General features: G+C 40.6%; 1 protein-coding gene across 1 annotated transcript in view; it reads left to right on the forward strand.

The window, feature by feature from the left end:
• MMP20 (matrix metallopeptidase 20) overlaps window positions 1–23,463 on the forward strand; it is a 47,005-nt gene that overhangs the window by 19,194 nt on the left and 4,348 nt on the right. Inside the window, exons 7-8 of the mRNA XM_041772928.1 lie at window positions 6,822–6,958; window positions 8,305–8,461. Of these exons, the coding sequence (XP_041628862.1) occupies window positions 6,822–6,958; window positions 8,305–8,461 (294 nt within the window). The remainder of the gene's footprint in view (window positions 1–6,821; window positions 6,959–8,304; window positions 8,462–23,463) is intronic.

Raw genomic sequence — 23,463 nt, forward strand, 5'->3', positions numbered from 1 at the left:
CTGTTTTCTTTAAAAAGCAAAAAATGTTTAAAAACCCTCTAGTATCAAACTATGAGCATTTAGCAAAGGCTACTGGCTATTTGACCGGGTCATGGCTGCAGATGGTGAGGATGGTAACAGTAGGAAGGGAGGCCAGGTTCAGGAGACCTTGAGAAATGAGAGGTCAGAGGAGGAGTAGGGGGAGGGAGGGAGCAAGGCTGCCGGCACAGGGACCTGTGTTCAGTCAGCCCGATGGCCTCTGACCTGTCTGTGGCCTGGAGTGCAGTAGGGCAGGCAGTTCCAGAGGAGGAGGAGCCAGAGGCAGGGAGTGAGTAGAGCTCTCCTTTCAGCCCTGGGTCTGCCACATGCACACTCCCCGTCCCCCTATTAGGACCAAGGTGCTCTGATATCACAGGGGCTTCCTTGAGTGGGTACTTCCTGTGATAAGCACTGTTTTCACACCTCACAAGGGCCCCATGAGGTTGGAATTACTGCTGCCTTTTCACAAGATGCTGAAAGGAGAAGCACCTTGTCCAAGGACATGGAGCTGGGAGGGCCGAAGCTGGGCCCTGGAGTCACAGGGTGACTGGCCAGCACCCAGGCCTCCTGACCCCAAAACTGTGGTTGCCCTGCTCAGATCATCATGGGTTTTACCTAATTTAATTTTACCCATAAAATCAAGATTATCACAGTCAGCAATAGACCTCAGAAGTGTAAAAGCATTTTGCAGAAGGAATGAGTATCAAGCCTGATTGTCCAAATCCCTGTGTTGGAGAGAGGAAAGCTGCACCCCATCCATCTCAGCCCAGCAGAACCCCCTCCTGAGGGTCTTCTGGCTCCTAGTCTAGAGCCAGTCGGGTCACTCAGAACACCTGAACCTGCACTGGAACTCCTAAGAGAAGCAGTGCTTTCTGACTTGCATGAACTCAAACTTTCTGACTGGTATGCATTTGAGTCTGTGGGGAAAGCAGATGCTCCAGGCCCTCATGTGCCAGTCAGGCAAACAGCTACAAGGAGAAGACAGTTCTTAGATCATCGTGGTGTCTTGAAACTGTTGGATAGGCTGGTCCACGTTCTGTTTTATTCTCAAAATACCTGTCAGTCACTAACAGTCACATTTTGAAAGATGTTATACATCTTAGATTAGCCAGCAAAGGAGAGCATCTTTAAGGCTATGCAGGTAGGAGAGGAAGACACGGATGAAGAGGGGCCTGAAGGAGCTGCCAGCAGGATTTGAAGGCTCATTCAGTGCAGGAAACACTGCAAAAGAAGAGTCAAAGATGGATAGGAAAATCAAGGAGATTTGCTGGGCACACACAAAAACTCAGTATTAGACATGCTGCATTCAAGACAATGACGATTCTAACAGGTCCTGTAGAAGCAGCCAGCGCTCAGGGGAGTACTCACAGCTGGAGGCTTCACAGGCTGCCCAACTTCTCACATGGAGGAGGCAGGTAGAGATCTGAAAATGAGCTCTAGTAGTAAGAGCTGGTATTTCATGATCACTTACAATGTGCTGTGTGCTGTGCTCAGCTTTCTTCACTTGCTCATTTCATCCAGAGTGTCATTTCTCCATCTGGAATTTTAACCAACTTGACATTGGAGACAGAATCCCTCAATGGGGCCTCACATAAATCAAAGAAAAGAAGCCATTTTTTCCAAAATGACCAATAGTGCAAGGAATCCTGGGTGGCTTAGTCCATTCAGCATCTGACTCTTGATTTTGGCTCAGGTAGTGATCTCAGGGTTGTGGGATTGAGCCCTGTGTTGGGTCAGTGCTCCATGTGGAGGCTGCTTGGGATTTCCTCCCTCTCTCTCTGCCCCTCCTCCTGCTCATGTGTGCTCTATCTCACATAAATAAATGAATCTTCAAAGTAATCAATAGTGGGAAAGGATGCTGGGACCATCCGGTGGACAGACTGGCCATGACGACGTACGTGTGTCATGTCAGAGGAGCACTGAGGGAGGAATCCAGATTCTGAGGAGCCAAAGAGCAAAAGGTAGGGAGCGGGAGGGAATGGTCTGTATAGACCATTCACCCGACAGTTGTGTTGTAACAAGGAGAAGGGGGGTTCAGATCAGAGCTACAGCAGGCAGCAGGGTCCAACGAGGACTTTTCAGAACTGGAAAATACCTGGACCTGGGGAAGACAGGACAAGGGGCCAGTGGAGACACAGAAATGCATGGCACCAGGGGATGGAGGGACAGCAAATCAGTAACCCCTACTGTGGACAGAACTTTTGGAATCTGGCATTTTGCAGGGTCCACGGGCAGGAGTGAAGCCCACACAACTGAGGGGACCTTGTCCTCCGTCAGTCTCCCTGGGGACGTCTCTTCTGGCTGTAAGATTGCATCACAAAAAGTCAACAAGCAGCACTGTATTGGCTCAGACTGAGTCTGGGTTATATATTAAGAATTCAGACAAACAGGCAGAAGGTGTGGTACAATCCCTGACTCATCGTTGTCTCTTCTGAGCTCCCTCCTCCCGGCCAGGGTTGGGGGTTATGGCTTTACAGCTCACAGGTTATGGCTAATAAATAGGGATCCCCACAGCCTCCTCTGGCGTGATTAACAAGTTAGGGGCACTATGCATGGCTTTCACTATTTTTTTTATTTTAAAGATTTTATTTATTTATTCATGACAGACAGAGGGAGAGAGGCAGAGACAGGCAGAGGGAGAAGCAGGCTCCATGCAGGAAGCCTGACGTGGGACTTGATCCCAGGTCTCCAGGATCACACCCAGGGCTGAAGGTGGTGCTAAACCGCTAGGCCACCGGGGCTGCCCGGCTTTCACTATTTTTAAGCACTGCCTACACTTGGGATTTTAATTTCATAAGCTGTTTTTTTCTAGGGCTCCATGAGATGAATGATAACTGATTTCTTGGCCTCTAAAGCATTCTGACATAAGCAGCCCTGGTTAGTGAAATATCCCAAAATGAGTGGCATGTCAGCCAAGGACGTGACCCTTTGTACCTCAGAGTTTCCAGTGACAAAAATATGTCAGAGAGGCAAATTCAGAAAGAAACTTAGCTCCATTGATAGACTTTAAGTTTTGCCAGTCACCAATCAATACATTTGTAGAGTGAAACATGTCTTTTTACAAGATATATAAATTATTGTAAGAGTAGTCAAGAGCTTATAAGACACTTTCATATGTATTATCGCAATTAATCCTTTAAAGTATGAGAACACATGTTATTAGTATTCTCACTTTTATTTGACAGAAGGAAATTGAGTCTCAAAAATTGAGTGACTCACCCGAGGTCACACATTCAATGATAAAACCAGGTTTCAAGCTCCCAGCAGAGCAATTGCACTGCAAGCATCAAAAACAAAAAGAAGAGAGACCCTTCTTCCCCCTGAAACCAGGGATCGGGATGAGAGAGAACAGATCAAGGAGAGTAAAGGGCTGAAGATGATGATGCATGAAGATCCCCACTCAGCTCAAGCTGAATCACCCTGACGGTCCAGCAAGAAGGAGGTGAAAGGCTCCTTACGTAGATGGCAGGGAAGAGAGGTGAGCACTACACATGACACAGGAAGAAGCAAGTGCAAGTCACGTTCCCAGGTGCTCCAGGCACCATGTAAGCCAGAGGACAGAAACACAGATAATCCATGGCCCTGCCCCGGGTGAAGGCCACAAGTGAACTAATCTCAACCTTGAGTTAGCTGCTATTCTTTGGGAAAGAGGAACGAAAATCTCAGCGAACATGAAAATTGGTGATCTAATGAGTTGCTTTCACTCCCTGGTGCCCATTCATTGAGCCAACAAATATTTATAGAGCACTGACTATATCCAGGCACAGTATTGGCTCCTGGGAGCACAGACAGCAACAGAACAACTAAATATATAATCAGCAGATCCCTATTATCAATGGACACCATTGTTTTTTCCTCCTTACCAAAGATCAGATTATACGCTATCGATAAAGTCTATCGATAAACCTATTTCCACAACCAGTTCCAACATGCCCCGCAGCTGCTCTCTTCCAATAAGTTCAGATTGTTTTTCTTTTAATCCATTTACAGATGCATTAGGTTACTATACTCAGGTTTTTTGGTCAATTTTAATTTATTATTGTAATCTATAGCTCCAAATTGTTCTGGTGTTTTGTTACTGACCATTAGGTACTGAAAATTTTCATAATTACAGATTCTTATGGAATTTGTGTTACTTTACATAAGTGATGGATAGTATTTATTTCTACCTAATGTTCATGGTTATACATTATAATACGTTATAATAATACATTATAATTATTTACGTTATAATAACACTGTTTAAACCAGGGCTCCTTAACTTTGGCATTGCTAATATTTTAAGTCTGTGTTGGATTGGGTTGTCCCACACACTGGGGCATGTTTTATTGGCATCCCTGTTCTCCACCCATTGGAAGATAAGCAAAACAGTCACCAAACATTGCCAAGTGTCTCCAGGGCCATAAAATCACTCTTGGTTTAGAAGGACCACTCTACTTCCACTGAATCCTCATAATTCCTGCAATGTCTTAAATCAAGGTTCATTTAGGAAGGAATTTTAGATTCTACTACATGTGAAAGTTTCCAAAAGCATACTTTTCAGTTTGCAGCACTCTTAATTACATTTTACCACCTCTCCTACTGGGTCGTTGGGATGTCAGTGCTCTTAGTTAAGCCCAATGAAACATAGGGCTGAAGTTTGACTAGAGCCACCTGTTGGTTTTTAAATGAAAAATGAAAGAAAATAGTTCCCTGCTTTAGGGGCCCAAGGAGAAAGGGGCAGGAAGTCCGCTGTACCTCATCAGAGATGTGGTTCAGATAGAGCCTCCTCTGCCTGCCTTCCTCACTTCATGCATGCTGCTGCCATCCCCCAAAATGCGCCTCAGTGCCTGGGTCAACACTTAGCACAGTGGCGTGAACAGAGTAAGCATTTCAGAGTCATATACTGCATTAAGTGAAAAACACTTGCTTTTTTGGATTTCTCATCAGGTTCCCAATTAATCCATTATTACCAAAACCCAGATGAAAGGCTATGAACATGAAGCGTTTATCTGTTTTCATTACCCAGATCTGCTGGGTTCTCCAAACCTGTGCTCATGTCGTGGTGGCAAAGAGAAAGGGGAAGGTTGTCCCTCGCACCTTCAGAGAAGCCTAGATCTGACTGGACGGTTGGTCAAGCTGTGAACACAGGAAAGCAGAGATCACAAGGCTGGGGTTGAACAAGTAGATGAGATCAGGTGAAGATGAACATGGAGACAGGTGGAGTCCAAGCCGGCTCTGTCTGCCCCTAACCACCAGACGATGTTTGGGCCCACCAGCCTCCCTGAGCCTGTGTTTCATCTGTTAATACAAACATTCTAAAGAAGGCTGTGATGTGTAGGGCATGGGGCGAGGCAGCATGCCCAACACAGACGCCTGCCACCCTGTGTATCATGTATGGTGGGTGCCCAGTTAGCAGGTGGGTAAGGCCTACGTAAATAATCATGTTTCAAATGGACAGTATGGTCCATTGAAACTATGGCACTTCATGGATTAATCACTTTCCTATGCGTCTCTCCTTGGGTCCTCAGAATGACCTCATGAGACAGGCTAGGTATCATTATTTGCTTCTAAGAGATGATAAGCTTGATTTTAGAGATGCCAGTCAGAGTTAGAACTCAGGCCTACATCTTCTAAAGCACAATGTGCTTTAGGAAACATGAAGACACATCTCTCTCAATACAGCTCTTCTAAATTCATCATCAGCTGACACAGCCTCACCTGGGACACTGTCACCCAATCCCTGACAGCAGTGGAGTCTCCCTCCTGTGGGGTACGCTCTGTGTTCACATCCTCAACTTGCCTCTGTAGCTCTGTAGTCCTAGCTGCTTCCTCAGTGTAGTCCTGTCTGCACTCTCAGACTGTAAGCTCCCTGAGGGCAGGGCCTGGGTCTTGTTCTGCGTCTCATCTCAACCTCTGCTGCAGTCCTCGCTGAGAGCACCCTATAAATATTTGTTAAATTAACTGAATAGGAAAATGCAACATAAGATTTTGGAATTCCTACACTAGCTACCCAGGAAATTAAATGTCAAAATTTATTATAGTTTCCCTGTCCACAAATAATTTTATGTATAGATTCTACTTTCTACAGAGTCAAGTAAACTATTCATATTTTATAAAATGATTTTCATTTTCAAAATTCAAACTGAACCACATTTACATTGAATGTTTCAGCCCAATAGCCTTGTGATGCTGCCACAGTTTTATGGACATAATTTTGGGTGAGTGGATGGACGAGTGGCTAAAACTTGAGTTAGTTTGTGTGTATCAGATTTTCTGTTAGCTAGCCATCGATTTCAAGGACATAAGCACCTTGGTAGATAAGCATTTAGGCAATTTAATTGATCATCGGTAATGCTCTTGCTGGCTTTATTGGGAATAATTTACATATCCCAACTACAGTTTTGATTCAATTGTAATATTCATAATGTCCACCAGGATCATTTTATCTTTGTGAGATTTTAGTTTTTAAAAGATCAGAACAGGAAAAGGGCATCTGTATCCAGGGATACCTGGAAATGGAAGGTGCACAGCTTACATGTGTAAAACACCAGTGTTATCGCCTTGCTATATCTTTCCATGTTTTGAACATCCTTAAGGAGATGAAGGAAAGGGGATTTCAGATGCGCCAGAAGAACAAAAAGGGGAAAGAACTGTTAACTCGGGTCAAAAAATGATGTATTACCCTTAAAAGCAAGCAAAGGCAAGAGGCATTTAGAAATGGCCCCTGGAGTGTGGCTTGTAGAATATGTCAGTCCAAGTCCAGTCGGTCCAAGATCTGAATCACCTCTTGACCCTGCTATCTTTTGTGGATTGCCCAACAGGATTTTCTGGCGCCGGCAGGTTCACCTGATGGCAGGGATCCGGCCCAGCACCATTACCAGCTCCTTTCCCCAGCTTATGTCCAACGTGGACGCAGCTTACGAAGTGGCTGAGAGGGGCACTGCGTACTTCTTCAAAGGTACCCTACTGATCCCCAGAGGAAAGGAATAGCAGGGTGCAGTGCCCAGTTCGGGTTTGGAACATCTAGTACTGTCAGCATGTGGTCCGGGATCACTGAGCGTGCTCCCATCACTCCTCCTCAGGATGGGCATGAAATATCACTCTGTTGTACTATAACAACGGCAGGAATGACAATGGCTCTCAAATGCTCTCAGAGCCAAAGCTTTACCCTAGAGAGGCTCCGTGCTAAGTCACAGTGCCCAGGGGGCTACAAAGCTGTCCCCGCCCCTCAGAGTGGCATGGTGTCCCCTACTGAGAGCCCCAAGTAAGCAGAACAAAGCCCTTGCTGCTCTGTCCTGCTCGGAAACAGCTGGGAGTAGAAAGACACGTGTGACGTCAGGAGATGGGCACAGTGTCAGTCTCTGGCTCCAGCCCTTTACTATTAGAGTGATTGTGGAGAGTTCTCTAACATCTGAGCCTTCCTCTCCTGTGAGAAGTGATTGTAGTAATGTCAACCTCACAGATGTGACAGTGGCTAGCCAATGGACGTGATCCAATAAGTAGTCATTGTCAATTTCAGCTTATTTTTCTTGATGCTGAGGGATGAAGGTCCCAGGCTAGTCCCAGCTTAAGAATCATAGCATTTGGGGATCCCTGAGTGGCCCAGCGGATAAGTGCCTGCCTTCAGCCCAGGGCGTGATCCTGGAGTCCCGGGATCGAGTCCCACATCGGGCTCCCGGCATGGAGCCTGCTTCTCCCTCTGCCTGTGTCTCTGCCTCTCTCTCTCTCTCTCTCTCTTTGTGTGTGTCTCTCATGAATAAATAAATAAAATCTTAAAAAAAAAAAACTAGTTGAGGGGCAGCCTGGGTGGCTCAGCAGTTTAGTGCTGTCTTCAGCCCAGGGTGTGATCCTGGAGACCGTGAATCGAGGCCCACATCGGGCTTCCTGCAAGGAGCCTGCTTCTCCCTCTGCCTGTGTCTCTGCCTCTCTCTCTCTTTCTCTCTCTCTCATGAATAAACAAATAAAATATTTAAAAAAAAAAAAGAATCATAGCATTTGTGTGTCATGAGCTGCTTCTCTTTCATGAGACTGAAATGAGGTTATACACATGAGAAGTATCTTGAAAAAAAATAATGTGTTAAATTAAGACACAATGGTATCAAAATTATTGCTTTTCCTAAGGCATCACTAGAGATTTTTGCCTCCAGAGTAGTTTTAATTGAATAAAAACTTATATATTGGGCTATAGCCGTGGCAAATATCCCATAAAGTACTGCCATTTGTGATCCTGCTTAGAAATTCTCATGAATGAAGTGCATCATTAAGTGGTACAGAGTTTTTATAAACTTTAATTACTGTTTTCAGGCCCCCACTACTGGATAACAAGAGGATTCCAAATGCAAGGTCCTCCTCGAACTATTTATGACTTTGGCTTCCCAAGGTATGTGCAGCGAATAGATGCTGCCGTCTATCTCAAGGATGTGCAGAAGACCCTTTTCTTTGTGGGAGATGAATACTACAGGTATGGCTTTTCTCCTTTTGATAGTCCAGATGTATTCAAAAAGAAGGAAAAATCGTTTTGCAGGAAAGAATGCAAAGCAAGTTTGCTATAGGCCCACTGGCTCCTCTTGGCTCCTGGGGTGCCTTTTACCCACAGTGGACATGGTCTCTAAGACATGAAACCACCTAAATAAGTGAGACATCATTCAATAATCCCATTGTTTGTTCTCTGGCACATGAAACATCCTAGCCTTTCATGCACTTATTAACTGGACCCCCAGTGGCCTAACAGAGTGAATGCAGCATCCCCAAATACATGACTAGCCACAGGGATTGCCTGAGCACAGAACTGACTCGCTGTTATGTGGGTACCAATGTATCCCAAAATACTCTGTGATTTCGTGCAGAAAGGATGTGGTTATGACTGTGGGGATCTTTGAAGGAGAGCTCTGCCAAAAGGTAAAGCCCTTATTGCAAAGTCCTTTTATCTGACCCAGCACATGAAGACTCTTCTTACATGAAGCGGATCATACACAGTTGCCCTGCCCATCTTGCAGACCTGAGTTAGGTGCCCCCTGACATCCAATCTCTGCTCACCTCATCCCACCTCCTGGGTTCCTATCCTTAACTGGCTTATGTGAAGGGTGGGCAGGCTCTGCTTCTGCACACCTCCCCCCTACTCCCAGCTCTAACGTCATGGTGTTTGTTCATTGGAACTTCAGAAGAGAGAGGTAAAAACAAAACAGATTCTAAGTATTTGACTATGCAAAATACTTTAGGTCCATGATAGGATCTGGTTGGAAGCAGGAAAGTACCCAACTTTGGTCTAAGAGTTTTCATTTTATTTTATGTGACTTATTTAAGCTTTTATTAGAATTTTTATTAAATTCCAGTGAGATAACATACAGTGCTATATTAGTTTCAGGTCTAGAATGTTGTGACTCAACACTTCCATACATCACCTGGTGCTCATCCTGACAGATGCACTCCTTCATTCCCATCTGTTTCTCCCATCCCCCTACCACCTCCCCTCTGGTGGTCATCAGTGTGTTCTCTGTAGTTCAGAGTCTGTTTCTGGATTTGTCTCTCTTTTCTTTTTTTTCCCTTTGCTTATTTGTTTCTTAAATTCTACATGTGAATTAAATCATATGATATTTGTTTATTTCACTTGGCATAATACTCTCTAGTTCCATCCATGTCATTGCAAATGGCAAGATTTCATTCTTTTTTATGGCTAATATTCCATTCTGTATACATTTCTTTATCCATTCATCTGCCAATGGACATCTGGGCTCTCTCCATAGTTTAGCTATTGTTGATAATGCTTCTATAAGCATCAGGGAGCATGTACCCCTTAAAATTCATATTTTTGTATCCTTTGGGTAAATACCCAGTAGGACAATTGCTGGATCGAGGGTAGCTCTATTTTTAACTTTCTGAGGAACCTCCAGACTGTTTTCCAGAGTGGCTGCACCAGTTTGCATTCCTGCCAACAGTGTAAGAGGGTTCTCCTTTGTCTACATCCTCTCCAATATTTGTTGTTTCCTGTCTTGTTAATTTTAGCCGATCTGACAGGTGTGAGGTGGGATCTCATTGTGGTTTTGATTTGCATTTCCCTGATGATGAGTGATAATGAGCTTTTCATGTGTCTACTGAGCATCTGGATGTCTTTCCTAGAAAAATGTTTCTTCATGTTTTCTGCCCATTTTTTATTGGATTGTTCATTTTGGGGGTATTGAGTTTTATAAATTCTTTATATATTTTGTACACCGACCCTTCATCAGTTGTTTGCAAATATCTTCTCCTATTCCATAGGTTACCTTTTAGTTTTGTTGATTGTTTAATTCTCTGTGTAGAAATTTTTAATTTTGATGAAGTCCCAATAGTTATTTTTGCTTTTATTTTCCTTGCCTCAGGAAATATATCTAATAAGAAGTTGCTACAGCTGATGTCAAAAAGGTTACTGCCTGTGTTCTCCACTAGGACCTTGATGGTTTCCTGTCTCATAATTAGATCTTTCATTCATTTTGAATTTATTTTTGTGTATGTTGTAAGAAAGTGGTCCAGTTTCATTCTTTGCATGTGGATGTCCAGTTTTCCCAATACCATTGGTTGAAGAGATTTTTTTCATTGGATATTCTTTCCTGCTTTGTCAAAGGTTAGTTGACACACAGTTGTGGATTCATTTCTGGGTTTTCTACTCTATTCTATCGATCCGTGTCCATTTTTGTGCCAGTACCATTCTGGTTTGGTGATCACAGCTTTATAATATAACTTGAAGTCCAGAATTATGACACCTCCAGCTCTGCTGTTTTTTTCAAGGTCAGTTTTGGGTCTTTTGTGCTTCCATTTGTTTGTTCCAGTTCTGTAAAAACTGCTGTTGATATTTGGGTAGGGATTGCATTAATGTAGATTCCTTTGGGTAGTATAGACATTTTAACATTATTTGTTCTTCTAATCCATGCACATGGAATGTCTTTCCATTTCTTTGTGTCTTCAATTTCTTTTATCAGTGTTTTATAGTTTTCAGAGTAAGGTCTTTCACTTTCTTGGTTAGGTAGATTCCTAGGTATCTTATTGCTTTTGGTGCTATTGAAAATGGTATGGGTTCCTATAATTTCTCTTTCTGCTCCTTCATTATTGGTTTATAGAAATTCAACACATTTCTATACACTGATTTTTTTTTATCTTGCAACCTTACTGAATTCATTTATCAGTTCTAGCAGTTTTTTGGTGGAGTTTTGGGTTTTCTATATATAGCACCATGTTGTCTGCAAATAGCAGCAGTTTGACTTACTCCTTACCGATCTGAATAAATTTTATTTCTTTTTGTTGTGTGATTGCTGAGGCTAGGACTTCCAGTACTATGTTAAATGACAGTGGTAAGGGGCACCTAGGTGACTCAGTGGTCACTAGATGAAGTTAAGCATCCGACTCTTGATTTTGGCTCAGGTCATGATTTCAAAGTCATGAGATCAAGCCCCTCATCAGGCTCCACACTCAACAGGGAGTCTGCTCAAGATTCTCTCTCCCTCTTCTTCTGCCCCTCTCCTCCAAAAATAAGTAAATAAAATATTTAATAAAAAATCAGTGGTGAGAGTAGACATCCCTGTCATGTTTCTGACCATAAAGAAAAAGCTCTCAGTTTTTCCCCATTGGCTCTTTTGTAGCCTCTGCCTTTATGATGTTGAGGTATGTTCCATCTATCTCTACTTCCTTGAGGGTTTTTATCATGAATGATGTTATACTTTGTCAATGCCTTTTCTGCATCTATTAGAATGATCATATGGATCTTATCCTTTCTTTTATTAATGTGATATATCACACTGATTGATTTAAGAATACTGATCCACCCTTGCAGCCCAGGAATAAATCCCACTTGATCATGGTGAATAATTTTTTAAATATATTGTGGATTCAGTTTGCTGGTATTTTATTGAGAATTTTTGCATCTATGTTCATCAAGGATATTGACCTGTAGCTTTCTTTTTTTAGTGGGGTCTTTATCTGGTTTGGTATTAGGATAATGCTAGCTTCATAGAATGAATTTGGAAGTTTTCTTTCCTTTTCCATTTTTTAGAACAGTTTGTGAAGAAGGTATTAAGTCTTCTTTAAATATTTGAGAGAATTCACCTGTGAAGCCATCAGGCCCTGGACTTTTGTTTGTTGGGAGTTTTTTGATTATTGATTCAATTTCTTTGTTGGTTATAAATCTGTTCAATTTTCCTATTTCTTGCTGTTTCAGTTTTGATAGTTTATATGTTTCTAGGAGTTTATCCATTTCTTCCAGGTTGTCCAATTTGTTGGCCCGTAGCTTTGCATAATATTCTCTTACAGTTGTTTGTATTTCTGTGGTTGCAGATTTTCTCTCTCCTCTCTCATTTGTGATTTTACTTATTTGGGTCCTTTGTATTTTTGGTAAGTCTGGATAGCAGTTTATTAATTTTATTAATTTTTTCAAAGAACCTGCTCCCAGTTTCATTGATCTGTTCTTTTTTTTTTTTTTTTTTAGTTTCTATATTATGTATTTCTTCTCTAATCTTCATTATTTCCCTCCTTCTGCTGGCTTCAGACTTCTTGCTGTTCTTTCTGCAGCTCCCATAGGTATAAGGTTAGGGTACGTATTTGAGATTTTTCGTGCTTCATGAGGAAGGCCTGTATTGCTATATACTGCCCTCTTAGGACTGCCTTTGCTGCATCCCAAAAGTTTTAGAACACTGTGTATTCATTTTCATTTGTTTCTGTGTAGTCTTTTATTTCTTCTTTGATTTTCTGATCAACGCATTCTTTCCTTAGTAGCATGTTGTTTAATGTCCCTGTATTTGTAGTCCTTCAAATTTTTTTCTTGTGGTTGACTTCAAGTTTCTTCATGTTGTGGTCTGATAATATGCAGGGTATGATGTCAGTCTTTTTGTACTCGTTGAGGGCTGGTTTGTGACCCAGTATGTGATCTATGCTGGAGGATGTCCCATCTGCACTTGAGAAGAATGTGTATTCTGCTTTAAGATGAAATGCTCTCAGTGTGTGTGTTAAGTTTATCTTGTCCCGTGTGTCATTCAAAGCGTTTGTTTCTTCATTGATTTTTTTGCTTAGATGACCTGTACATTACTGGGAATGGGGGTTAAAGCTCTTACTCTTACTGTATTATTATCAGTGAGTTTCTTTATGTTTGTTTTGAATTGTTTTATATATTCAGGTGCTCCCAATTTGGGGGCATAAATATTTATAATTGTTATGTCTTCTTGTCAGGTTGTCCCCTTGATGATTATATAGTGCCTTTCTTCATCTCTTGTTACAGTCTTTGTTTTAAAATCTATTTGTCCAATATAAATATTGCTACCTTGGCTTTCTTTTGCATGATAGATGGTTCTCCATCCTCTCACTTTCAATCTGCAGATGTCTTTATGTCTAAAATGAGTCCCTTGTAGGCAGCATATAGATGAATCTTATTTTTTTATCCATTTGATTGGAGTGTTTTGGGACACCTGGGTGTCTCAGTAGTTGAGTGTCTGCCTTTGGGACAGGTTATGATCCTGAGGTCCTGGGATGGAGTCCCGCATCAGATTCCACAGGGGGGCCTGCTTCTCCCTCTGCCCATGACTCTGCCTCTCTGTGTGTGTGTCTTTCATGAATAAATAAATAAAATCTTTTAAAAAATGCTTGGAGCATTTATTCCATTTACATTCAAAGTAATTACCGATAAATATGTATTTAGTGCCATTTTATTTGTTTTGTGGTTATTTCTGGAGGTTTTCTCTGATCTTTTCAGCACATAGCAGTCTGTATTAGGTTTGAACCCATTCTTTTGTCCTCTCCTCCCCACATTTTAGATACATGTGACTGTATTTTATATCCTTTTTTTGTGAGTTTCTTGACTGATTATTTATAAAAAACATTCATTTTTACTGCTTTTGTGTTTGCTGTCTTTATACCTTCACTTTAGTGTCTCCTTTTCACTCAAAGAGTCCCTTTCAATATTTCTTGAAGGGCTGGTTTAGTAATCACAAACACCTTTAGTTTTTGTTTGTCTGGGAAATTCTTCAACTCTCCTTATATTCCGAATCATAGCTTTACAGGAATATCACCCATTTCCAATAGCCATTTCTATGGCATAAAAGAAATTTATAAATAAGCATGTGTGATCTTCTTCTACCTGACTGATATCTTCTCCAATTTGGCACTGAGAAAACAGTATTACTGGAGAACATATCTATTTCATGAAATGGAAAATTTATTTTTTGGAAATGAATGCCAAACAAATGTAGATCCTGCTGATTCAGGCCACTGAGAGCCCTGGTAGCATTGCCCACATTATCATGTGGTGTCCTGACATGTCACTTCCAGTCCAATGATTAAACCACTAAGCCAGCTATTTTTCTTTCAGAGCTTCCTTTCTGAAACCCTGATGGTATTTATTAAGCCCCTAATATCTGCTGGGCAGATTCCCCCATGTCTTTCTTTAAAATAAAGTGGCTGTAATCACAGTGCTGACATACAGGAAGATAGGTATTAAGAAACTCACCTCCCATTGTGAGTTTTCAGAGAATGAGATTGAAAGATGCATGTATAAGCATGTGTGTGGGAGCGGGAAGACATTTATATTATGATTATTCAGTTAATTTCCTAAAGATTGCTCACAGCCTGACTCTCACTGGGGGAATTATCCACTCTCCCATTATTTCAGTTCTCCATTCATCGTCTGGTTTTTGGGCTAAGCTACTATTCACCAGCAAAGCATGCACCTCCAGCAAGGCAGAAGCGAGACTTAGCAGCTAACACAAGAGACTTGATGAGAGGTTTTTAATCCTCTGTAAATGTAAGATTGAGGAGGGAGAGGGGCTCTGATTTTAATGAGGCCTGATTCCACCCCAAGAAAATCACAATGCACCTTTCCAACTAGGCTTTTGTGAGTGTCTATTAAGGAAAAGTCAGTAATCTGGATAAGACAGATTCATTAAAAAGTTGGTCTGGGGGATTAACTCAAATGTTAAAGACTCATTTTGGTATTAAGGGAAGGTATTAGGCACTTCTAAAATTAAATTTCTGAGGTTATTGGGAGGATTAAGTGAGTAACACATGTAGACACTAGCACTGAGCCTGGCACATAGTAGATGCTCAAATAGAGTAACTTTTCAGTAATTGTAGGAACTTAAATGGTAATCAATAAATCCTGCTGACAAAGTTGTGATTATTAACAAATGATCATTTAAACCTCAATGGTACTCTGAGCAGCAAAAGAGAGCAGAGAGCTGCTCAAAGGGAATTTCCTTTTTAAAGACCAAAGGCCCCAACACTGCACTGAAACTCCAGCTTTTGGCAAAGCATAGACAATCCTCTCACCAATGAGGGTCCTCTGCCAAATGTACTGCAACGCACTGTTCAGGCACTAAAGAATAAAACAACCTTGACCACAGCTTGGAAGTTCAGAAAAGGCTGTTTTTAGCCACTCCATAGTGAACCCTGTCCCCGCAAACTCCATAACCCTCATAGCCCTGTTTTAGCAGAGCCTCACATGTATGACATCTTCTTGTCACATGAAGCCATGTATTGGTTAGAAATTATGTTCAGCAGATAATAAGAGAGACCCAAAAGTAGCTGTGGCTGAAACACTTAAGGGTCTGTTTTTCTATATATTAACATATCTGAAGTTTAACAGACTTAACAGCTGACAAGGTGAGCTCATGGTCGCTAAGCCCCAAGTTCCTTCTAACATTTTGCTCTGCTGTTAATACGTAGATGCCTCTCTCATGGTTGCCCTAAGACTCAAGGTGGCCAGTGACATCTGGTCACTACATCCTGTTCTAAACAGGAAGAAGGAGGAAATGGGAGGAAAAACCAAAGGAGACAAATGTTCTGTCAGTAAAGTACATGGTCATACTCAAAACTCACAAGGCCAGAGCCTCAAGTTATAGATTGAGAATTCAATTGACAGTGTGTGACTTATTTCCCTTAGTCATTCATCACATCCTTCTTCGGTCCTCAAGCTACATCAGGGTGTGACACAAATGATGTGCCAAGGTAAGAGAAGTCTCTGGACATGCTTGTTTCAGGGAGAGTCTCCATGAACTCCCAAGGTGAGACCAGTTCTAGTGAATGATGTGCCATGAGAAAACTATGGAAGAGCTCCCCCCACTGAGGATGGGTGTTGGTGTGGGGTCAGATTGGTTCAGGCTCTAGGAGTGAGAGCCATGTCAATGCAGTAGTAACTCATAGGGAAGCAGCCACAGAGAAATACAGGGTGAAATCCAAAAGGGAGCTCTACCACGCTAATGCCACCACACATTTCATGATGTGCTGCTTAAACTTACCAACAAGGGCTTCTTCCCTATACATCCATTTGGTTTTACTCCTTCCTTTCCACTTCCAGGCAGGCCCAAATGATCCAACTAGTCTCTCTTTCTTTACATTACTTCCATTACCTTTGGCTAATTTCTCCCTATAGATATTCTCTCTTGCTGAGCAACAGCAGAGCAGAGGCTACACTAGGGAGTTCCTGGAGACTAGGGGTGCCAGAGACTCCATCATCCTTGGAGACAGTCAGTGTTTTCTGAATTTTGTGTAAAATGACATGCAGATCTACAGGCCCCAGCCCCTTTCCATCCTTAAGTCACTCTTTCTATGCAGACAGACTGGAGACATAATTAATGCAAAGCAGAACACGTTCCCTCCTTCCTGGATGCCCCAAGTATACTGAAAATTGATCTGTTTATTTAAAGACTTTGTAGAGAAATAAGTAATAAGTAATAGAAATAAGATGGGTAGAGTTTAAAATCTTCTTTTTTAATCTTAAACTGTTTAAAGTGCATTACCAAACTACCACTTTCAATCTACATATATTGGGCATGATTATGTATCAGACTCTGTACTAGGACCTTACCACTCAAGAGAGAGCACAGAGTTTGCTGCCTGAGAATGTGGGCAGGAGTAACAGAGTGTTCACCTCAACTCTCACAGCGATCATCAGGCAATCTGGATTACCTTTCTGTTTTGGTTTAATCATCTTCACAAGAGAAGCAGAAATAGCATCTCTTCATAGGGCTGTGGGAATGGGTGAGAAAACTGAGACACCCATCACACAATAAATAGTTCACACTGGGTGCTGTCCATGCCCTCCATAAGGCCTACAGCAGAGAGGATGTGTATAGGGAAATAATTAATAGCCATCCAAGTACGATAGGTGACCTGAGAGAAGACTAGATGGAAATTGGGCCAAAGAAAAAACTAAATGGCCAACGCTAGTCAAGATGTCCAGAACATACTCTTAGAGGAAGTGATGACTGCCCTTCATCTTGAGAAGGGAGCAGGAGTTTCCCAGGCAGGAAGCAGAAGGGTAGCATGGCTTCCAGGCAGAGACAGCAGTGAAGCAAAGGCATTGGTGTATGAAATAACCTGCATACATGGGGAAGACCTCACATGGTTCAGCGTGATAGCAGTGTGGATAAAATGGAGATGTGGCCCAAGGATAAGCAGGGTGCAGATGATGGAGACCTATACCTTTCTAGGGAGACCAGCATGAATTTATATAAAAAGAGGGATATCTTTAAGTAGCCTAAATAAGGGAGTAACCCAGTAAGGTTTGTAAAATATTCCTCTAGCATCAGTGTGCCTGGAGCAAAGGGGGATAAAATGGGAGGTCGGCTAAACCAGGGAGGCCAGAAAGCAGTGGGAAACATCAGAAAAGTACTCAAAGAAAATAACTCTCAACCAAGAATCCTACATTCAGCTAAACTATCTTAAAAATTGAGACCAAATAAGACATTACCAGATAGACAATATCTGAGAGAATCTGTTGCTAGCACACTTGCCTTACAAGAAATACAAAATAAAGTTATTCAGAATGAAGGCAAGTGGCCCTGGACAGTAATTTGAATCCACATAAATAAAAACCAAAGAGCTCCAGTAAATGAAATTATGTAATCATGAAAGATAGTATAAGGATGTATTGCCTCTCTTTCCTTCTCTTAACTAACTTTAAAATTAACTGTTTAAAATATATATTTATGTATGTAAAATTGTATTGTTTGGCCTATAACATTCAGAAACATAGTATATTTACCAATAACAGCACAGAAGAGCAGGGTGTGAGGAAAAGGAAAAATGTATTAAGCTAGGGAAATGATATCAAACAGTAACTCAAATTCACAGGAACAACAAAAGAAAATAGAAATGATACATAAGAAGGTTAATGTATTAAAATCAATAAATGTATACTTTCCTTTCTTCTCTCAGCTTTTTAAGAAGACATTAAATTGTATAAAATAGTAATTAGAACAATGTATGTTGGGGGTTTGTAACACATACAGATGTAATATATACAACAACCATCAAAGGGATGGCAAAGATATAGACTTTACAAGAGTAATGTTTCTGAATATCACTGGAATTAAGTTGTTATAAATCTGAAGCAGATTATGGAAGGTTAGGGTATCTGATAAACTCTAGCAACCACTAAGGAAATAACTTTTTTAAATATAGTGAAAAAATCATGGAAGGTTAAAATGGTACATTTGAAATTTTTCACTAATGCAAAAGAAAGCATTAAGGAGCAAAAAGGAACCAAAAAGACATGAGACATGTAAAAAACAAAAAAGTAAAGTGACAGGTATAGATCCAATTATATCAAGAACATTAAAAGTGAATGGATTAAACAATATAATCAAACAGCAGATAAGAATGGACTGGATAAGAAAAAAAGGAAGACATAACTTTATGCTGTCAATGTGAGACATGTTTTATATTCAAAGATACAGATAGATTGAAAGCAAAAGGATGGGAAAAATATCTATTGTGCAAATACCAACCATAAGAAAGCCACAGTGGCTATGTTAATATTTAGCCAATATCAGGCAAAATAGACTTTAGAAAAGAAGGGGGGGGACACAGAAAGGGTTACTAGGGATTCAGAGGGACATTTTTTAGTGATAAAAGGGTCAATCTATCAAGAAGATAAAACAACCCAGCAACACCCCCGAAAATGCATGAAGCAAAACAACAACAACAAAAACCTGACAAAAATTAAGGAAGAAAACAAAAAACAACTGAATAATAATATTTGAAAACCTCAATACTTCACTTTTAGTAGTGAATAGAGTAACTACACAACAAGACCTATTAGGAACAGGAGCCATGAACAGCACTGTAAACTAATGACACCTAACAGGTGTCTCTAGAATACCTCACACAAAGGCAGAATGCACATTCTCCTCAAGTACTTATAGAACACAGTACAGAATAGGTGACATGTTAGGCCACCACACATGTCTCAGTAAATTAAAAACAATTGAAATAATACAAAATATCTTTTCTGATCACAATGATATAAAGCTAGAAATTAATACGAGAGGGAAAACTGGAAAATGCACAAACATGTGGAAATCAGCATACTCTAAAACAACCAATGTGTCAAGGAGAAACTCACAAAAGAAATTTGAAAATACTTAAAGATGAATGAAGACAAGGACACAGTATTTAAGAACATGGATGCAGCGCAAGCAGTACCAAAGGGAAATCTATAGCTCTCAACGTCCATTAAAGAAGATCTCAAGTCAATAACTTGCCCTTCCACCTAAGACACTGTATAAAAAGAGCAAATGAAACCTAAAGCAAGTAGAAAGAAGGAAACAAAGATTATGGTGGAGATAAATGAAATAGAAAATATTATAAGCAATTTGAGAAAATCAACAAAACTAAGTTTGGTCCTTTGAAAAGATCGACAAAACTGACAGATTTCTCAGTGGATTGACCTAGTTAAAAAGAGATGGCTCAAATTATTAAAATCAGAAATGAAAAAGGGAACATTACTAGCAATCTTACAGACATTAAATGGATGATAAAGGAACACTATGAATAATTGTATGCCAGTAAATTTCATAACTGAGCTGAAATGACAAATTCCAAGGGAGACAAAAGTGATAAAGCTGAGTCAAGAAGAAATAGCCTGAATCAATCTATAAACAAGTAAAGAGATTTAATTCATAATCAAAAAAAATTATGCACGAAGAAAACCCCAGGCCCACATGCTTCAGTAGTGAATTCTACCAAAACATTTAAAGAGCAATTAATGCCAATTTATCACATAATAATCTAAAAAATAGAGGAGGAGGGGCCATTCCCCAACTCATTGTGTGAGGGCAGCATTACCCAGACCAGCATCACAAGAAAATAAAACTTCAAAGCAATATCTTTTGTGAATATGGATGCGAAAATCCTCCAAAAATGCTAACAAATCAAATCCAGCAGGATATAAAAAGAATTGCACACCATGACCAAGTAATATTTCTCCCAGGCATACAAGATTGGTTTGACTTCTGAAAATCAATTAATGTAATACACAGTATCAACAGAATAAAAACCAAAAGCCATATGATCATCTCAATAAACACAGAAAAAGCATTTGACAAAATCCAACACTGTTACAAAATAAAAACTACTAAATAAACTAGAAACAGAAGGACACTTTCTCAACCTGATGAAAGGTATCTACAAAAACCCACAGCTGATCTCATACTTGGTGGTGAAAGCCTGGATGCCTTCCCCCTAAATTCAGGAACAAGACAAAAATTTTCACTCTCAGGATGCCTGGGTGCTCCGGATGCTCAACAGTTGAGCATCTGCCTTTGGCTCAGGTTGTGATCCTGGAGTCCTGGGATCGAGTCCCACATTGGGCTCCCTGCCTAGAGCCTACTTCTCCCTCTATCTATGTCTCTGCATCTCTCTCTCTCTCTCTCTCTCTCTGTGTCTCTCATGAATAAATAAGTAAAATCTTTAAAAATAAAAAAATAAATGTCACCTCCTCTGAGACACCTTTAAAAAAAAGTTCACTCTCACCACTTCTATTCAACATAATATTGAAAGTTCCAGCTAGAGCAATTAAGCAAGAATGAATAAGACAAAAGGCAGTCAGACTGGAAAGGAAGTAAATCTATTCCTATGTCACGTGATCTTTTGTAAGGAAAGGCCTAAGGAATCCTCTAAAAAATTTGTTAGAACTAATAAGATTAAGATCAGCAAATATGCAGAGTGTGAGTTCAATATGCAAAAATCAGTTATATCTCCATATACTTCAACGAATAATCCAAAAATGAAGAAAACAATTCCACTTCTAATAGTGTCAAGGAGAAAAATAATATTTAGAAATAAATTTAACAGAAGTGGAAAACTTATAGCCTGAAAACTACAAAACACTACTGAAAGAAATTAAACAATCTAAATGGAAATATATCTCATGTCCATGGATTGGAAGTCTTAATATATTTCTTAAGATTTTATTTATTTATTTGAGAGAGAGCAAGAAAAAGCACAAGCAGTTGGGAGGAGCAGAGGGAGAGGGAGAAGCAGACTCCTGGCTGAGCAGGGAGCCCTATGCAAGACTCAATCCCAGGACCCGGAGATCATGACCTGAGCTGAAGGCAGGTGCTTCACCAACTGAGCCAACCAGGCACCCCAAGCCTTAATATTTTTTGAATGACAATACTCCCCACAGTTAACCTATAGGACTCAACACAACCTCTATCAGAATACAACTGGTTTCTTTGTAGAAATTGACAAGCTAATCTTAAAATTCATATGGAAATTTACAGGATCCAAAATATCTTAAAAAAGAAGAACAAAGTTGGAGGACTCAGACTTACCAATTTTAAAACTCACTATGAAGCAAGAGTAATCAAGACAGGATAATATGAACATGAGAATACACATAGAGATCAATGGAATAAAATAAACCCATATATCTAGGCTCAGCCGATTTCTGAGAGATGCCAAGGCCGTTCAATGGGGAAGTGATACAATGACAAAGTACAGCACAAATAAAAGAATAAACAGGAGTTCCACTTGGTGCATGGGGAGTTTGCTATGTTGCTATGTTGGTGAAATCCAAGAATGGAAATGTCCAGAAGAGAGTTCTCTATTCAGGTGGTAGGCTCAGAGAATTCTGAGCAATACAAATTTGCATTTTGTCACACAATCAGGTGGTAACTGAGGCCATCGACGTCTTTCACATTGTTACATGGTCTTGTTTCAAAATCCTCTAGGCAGGGTTCCTAACCTGCATCTGGGATGGCACATGGCAGCTTCTCATTCTCCCCCACCCCTATCCCTGACCTCTCTCCTTCTCTGGTGTAGATCACAAAGGCCCCATCCTCCCTGAAAGCCATGTAATTCCTGGCTGGAAGTGGATTATGAATAAGGGACCTCCAGGTTTCCATTTCACTAGAAAGGTCTCCTTGAATAAACTTTCTGAAAACATGTATTTTAGATACCTTACCAGTAAATTCCTCCTTTTGCCATCCTTTCTCACATTTTCCTTCAGCCTCCTTTCACAGACACAACTTTCTATTCAGTACTTCAAAGGAGGCAGGATGGGGTCAGTTTTGCCAGTGATTTGTGATAGAAACCCTCATAATCGACACACCAGAAATTCCTAATAAATCTAAATTCAGAGCATAAGATTAAACAACATGCAGGCACTTTACCAAAATAGTGCCCAAGCCCTTAGATGACCAAGGTGGAGAGTAAGATAATAAATCTGAAAAAAACACCTCACATCTATGGCACCATGACAGTGCCAGTAAAGTTTAACTGCCAGTAATGATTTCTATAATATCTATTCTCATTAATCAATATTCAATGATGAAAGAGAAGCCCATAAAGGAAATAAACATAGTTACAGATCGATTGTTTTTACTTGGTATTTAGGATTCACAAACAAGATGTCAATCATGAGAAAATGCAAGCAAATGAAATCACTTTTCAGCAAGTCCCTAGTAGGTAGTAGGTACACAATAAAATGCATTTCTTTCCTTAACATTCTAATCCAGCTATTATTTATTGATGTTTTATTATGTGTTAGGAATCCTGCTGAGTATATCCTCATATTCTGTCATCCTCCCATATGCCTTCTCAACAATCTTGAGAAGAAGAATTCCTATCTCCATGAAACAGTTAAAAACATTGCATCTCAGAGAGTTTAGATCATTAGTTCAGGTCACTCAGCTAACGAGTGATCCTTCTGAGGCTGCACTTCACACCTTCCGAGTCCAGATGTGGAGGCCCTCACCATTCAGCACACATAGTCTTCTTCATTATTTTCACCATGAATTTGCTGTTGACCAAAATACCCCACTCATGATTCTCACCCTGTCTTTTAACTTCCTTTTCTATTATCCTCCACAAAATCTGCAACAGAACAGTTGACCTTCTCAATCCTAATCCCTTCTTGGCTGCATTCTCTGGACTCCCTGCACATTGTCCAGCCCTTCTCTCTCCACATCCTCTCAGCTTTACCTCTACTACAGAATGTTATCCAGGGTAGGTGTGTTTGAAGATTAGGTAAAGAGTAAACTCCTTGATGACTTAGGAGCTCAGATCGAATCATGAAGTTTACTCAAGCTCCTACTGGTCAGTTAATGGTTCTCGGTGCCCTGGATGTGTACATGTGCCAGGCTTGTGAGTGCATGTGTGCGTGCATGTGTGTGTATAAGTTGTCTCTCAGGCTCATGAGCACTGTTTTCCAGATAAAGAAATCAG

This window comes from Vulpes lagopus, chromosome 10 (assembly GCF_018345385.1).
Source record: "Vulpes lagopus strain Blue_001 chromosome 10, ASM1834538v1, whole genome shotgun sequence".
In the NCBI taxonomy this organism is placed as follows: domain Eukaryota; kingdom Metazoa; phylum Chordata; class Mammalia; order Carnivora; family Canidae; genus Vulpes; species Vulpes lagopus.